The following is a 4,042-nucleotide window of genomic DNA, read 5'->3' on the forward strand; positions in this document are numbered from 1 at the left end:
TCATGATACCCTCAACAACATTTGCAAATCTCTCCTCTTCCCCAGTTACCAATGGTTTCTTCAGCAACACTGGAAAAAGGTAATTTTAAATTTCAACCCCAAATCTGTATACGATCAGTTTCATCGACTGGGACCCAGTTAGTTCAGAACAAACCAGTTAGGACGAGATGAAAGCAGTCACACTAGCTGTTTCTAGACATCTTTTTAATGTTTTACTTTAAAACAAATAATCCCAGTAAAAGAGAGCAAAGGAAATTACATTTGAATGGTAGCTTGAAATGGATATGGTATTCCTGATTTATTTGTTTGCAGGAAACAGACAACTGCATTGTCATACACGACTTCCAAAACTGCTCACTTAAATGCACATAATTATATTAAATTAAGTTTCTCTTACAAAAACATAACCATGTCATTTTAAGGCAAAAAATAGCTTCTGGGGAGATAAGTTAACATTTATGGTATTTTCTCAATCTGGATGAAGTGACCTATTCACTTATTTGCTCACTTGCATCATTCCTTATAGTTTGCTTTGCAAACAGGCATGAGAATTAGTCACTTTGTGCCTGATTTCCTCCTCTCTGTTAGACTTGTTTTACTGGCAGAATCACTGAGCCAAGGGGAGGCAAGAAAGGCACCTTAGAACAGGAGATAAAGACTTAAAAACTCAGTCAAGTGTCTTCTTTAAACGAAACTTGCAATCTACACGTGTTAATTTAGTTGAACAAAATGCAAACATTTAGATCAGACAGAGCAAAGTTTCTCAGTTCACCTCCTAGAAGGGATGTTTGCCAGGAAGCGGTAGCTTGATCAGCCCCCCGAACTGCAAAAGGCAGAGGAACACGGACCCGAGAAAGCCGGCGGCTGATCAGCGCTCAGCTAAATTGTGCTTCGAGACGCCGTCTGGGGTTGACCGAAGGGACTTTGCTAAGTGTAAGTGGGAGGCCCCTCTCAGCTCCGCCGAGAGGAACAGAGCAGACACAACCCTCCAGTTTTCACACAAGACAACTGGCTTTCGACATCCAGGACTTTTTGCGCTATAGAGTAAGACAGACACAAAATGGTCATGGCTTGGATGTATGAAAGCTTTTCCTAACGTGATTTACCACGCGGGGCTGTGGGTAACCCTCAGTGATGGGCTTAGGTTTGTTTCTGAATCTTCCGTCTTCAGCAACGCCGGATGAACTGTATTATGTGTGAGGCCTAAAGGGGCCAAAGGGGGGGGCCCCCCCCCCCCGCCCCCGTACATTCAGAGCTCCTGCTGCCAGTGGGGTTTGCCCCGGACAGCGCGTGTCCAAGACTCAGTGCTACCCGGAAGCTGCTCTCTCCTGCCTCTTCCTCGGCTGACCCCTGGAGAGGCCTGCCGTGCACGGCGGGGGTCTGGCTTCGGGTCACTGGAGGGGTGTGTGTGTGTGTGTGAGTGTGTGTGTGTGTGTGAGTGTGTGTGTGTGTGTGAGTGTGTGTGTGTGTGTGGGTGTGTGTGTGTGTGTTCTCTTGTGTACAACCTCCTTGGGAGGATGGATCACAACTTTGAGTGGAGACACGGGTAGATGAAACATTGCGTTTAATACTTTTTACTAACACTCTATGTTTCGAAAATGAAAATAATGGCTTCGAAAGCTTGAGAACCTCTTCTTAACTGGAGTGTAAAATTTAGACTCTCTCCAGCACCCAAGCACGCTCTGAATGACACGCTCCGGGGCAGTGTGCTAGGATCCCGGTGGGGCGAGAAGAGGAATGTTGCCAAATTTCAGTGTTTATCAAAAAGGACAGGGTCTTAAAAGGCTGAGAAGCGCATTTTGGGTGAGTGGAGAAGCGGTTTACTTGGGGATGTCGGCTGGTGAAATCCAGAAGGGAAATTGTGGCAGGGAGTCCATAAGCCTGTGGAGAAGAAAAGTCGCGGGGGGAGTCTGGGGTGGAGAAACCCGGCTGGGGAGAGAGTTGGGAGGGACTTGGCGGGTGTCAGGGCATCTTCTGGCCTCTGGGTGGCCGGCGACAGCCCTGCTTGGTCCTCCTGGCCGCTGGGAAAGTTTTCCCGGAGGCAGCACTACCGCCAAGGAAAAAACTCTTTAAGTCCTTCTGTGGTGAGAGTCTAACCAGTGTTCTCTCGCTTCTCCTGGCCCTTTGGGTGCCGTTACCTTGGCTGAAGTTCTGACGGTCTGGGCTAGCGAGGCTGGTTTCTAACAAGCGGTCAACTTTGCTTGCTTTCTGGTACATACATTTCTCCTTTGGTGTCCCTTGGTCTTTTTGCTGCCATGCTATATTATTAAGTGCTTTGATTCGCAGACCCTGCCAGTGTTACCTGACTTTGAACCATAAAATGTTCGTACCAGGAAACTGAGCCAGTAATTTCAGATTGGGGGCAACATTCTTGGGAAGAATAGAAAATGTGCGGTACCGTATAAAAAGTAAAGGGCGTTTAGTTTTAGCCTTCCGTATGCAAAATGTACTACCTAATAGCAAAAGACATTCAGGGCGTATTAAAAAATAAATGCCTTTCAAAATTCTCTGCTTATGTATAAGAATAAGGGACGTTTAGGTAGTTGAATTCCTTAGCAATATTCGTTTTCTAAAAAATCAAGGTCTTTCCTTTTGGTTTGTTTCCCTCCCTCTCACGGCCCTGGAGGGGGAAGTCATTTTCTTGAGCTCACTTGTTTCCCGGTGTCGTGTCTGGATTCTTTTCAAGCCTTTTCCATCCCCGTCTCACTCACACGTCTGCTCCCAGGATCCTGCGTGTGTATCAGCCGTGGGAAGAGCCTCTCGCACTTGCCTGTAGTGGAGAGCGCTGCAGGACACACGGATCAGCCCTGCCCGGCCGGCTATCCGCTTCTCAGGACTTGGTTTGCTTGTGTAGCAGCTGATGGAGCGAGCCGTCAGGGAATACGTTTCCACTGAAGTCAGATGTGTCAGAGTCAGCCTATTTGCCCCACTGGCCTTGACTTTCACTGTTTGCCCATTTTCTAACCGAAGAACATTCTCGTCATAAAGAACATGAAAATGACGTGCAAAGCTGCTGGCCACAGCGTTAAGTCACCAAAAGCACACGAACTGACATTCAAATTACATTAATAATAAAATGCCTGAATAGGAGCGGGTTGGCAAGTACGTCTTGGACAGGCAGCCGTTTCTGTGATTCCCCAATTCTGCTTTACTGGACACCCTATCAGCCGCTGATACTATGTTTACGTGTACGCACGTCATGGCCTAATTCTGAAACTGTATTCTGTGTTTTACCACAAAGCAGAAATGCCTGAAATTTGAAGGCGCTTACTCCCATCGTTTCAAAAGACAGAGTCCAATCTTATAAGCGACCTGACCTTGACATTTTCACACACACCACAGCACCAGCAGTGTTGATTTCTCAGGAGTTTTAACACGAGGTACCTTCCTGAATGAGGGGTAATGTTGTCCTACCTGGGAAGTTCAGCCGTCCCCTGAACATGCATTGTCATGCAATTAAAAGGTAACGGGCTTGGACACTGCCTTTCCTGCTCTTCCTGATTCTTGGGCATTCAACTTTTGAGAAGGGCTTCCCGAAGAGTTCATGCAGCGACGTGTATGGCTGAGAGGCTGCGGGGCAAGGGAAGCGAGCGAGGGCCTCATTTCAGCCTGGCATGGGCCCGGCCGAGGGCCTCCGCGGCTCCTGCGCTCCGAGATGATCGGGACCGTCCAGTCCTGAGACAGTCCGACGCCAGGGCGGGTTCCCGGGCCGGCGGCCCCGCGTGCAAGGCGTCCGACCCGGTCTCCTCCTGACCCGCCTCTTCATCAGTTATAAACAATTTGGATTCCCTCCATTTGGGGTAAAAATCTTGGCTGCCCCTGGAGCCGCTGGACTCGCTCCCCGACAGTGGCACGTCCAGGTCCTCCGCGGACCGGATCAGGTTCTGAACCGACGCCGACTTGACCCGGTCCTGGGCCGCCGCGGGCCGGACAGATAGCAGGGCCGCGCCGTCCAGGTCGAGGCTCTGGCGCAGTGCGCGCTCCTTGGCGGCCTCGAGGCGGGCGGAGACGTCGGGGAGGCCTTCGTGCGGGCCCGCGGGGC

The 4,042-nt window shown here is 49.8% G+C and overlaps 1 protein-coding gene across 1 annotated transcript in view; it reads right to left on the reverse strand.

The window, feature by feature from the left end:
• Positions 1–237: 237 nt before the first annotated feature.
• The window catches only part of KCNQ5 (potassium voltage-gated channel subfamily Q member 5), a 196,416-nt gene continuing 192,611 nt past the window's right edge, over positions 238–4,042 (reverse strand). Inside the window, exon 13 of the mRNA XM_024731901.1 lies at positions 238–4,030. Within this exon, the coding sequence (XP_024587669.1) occupies positions 3,600–4,030 (431 nt within the window). The 3' untranslated portion in view covers positions 238–3,599. The remainder of the gene's footprint in view (positions 4,031–4,042) is intronic.

This window comes from Neophocaena asiaeorientalis, unplaced genomic scaffold (assembly GCF_003031525.2).
Source record: "Neophocaena asiaeorientalis asiaeorientalis breed wild unplaced genomic scaffold, Neophocaena_asiaeorientalis_V1.1 scaffold450, whole genome shotgun sequence".
NCBI lineage: Eukaryota > Metazoa > Chordata > Mammalia > Artiodactyla > Phocoenidae > Neophocaena > Neophocaena asiaeorientalis.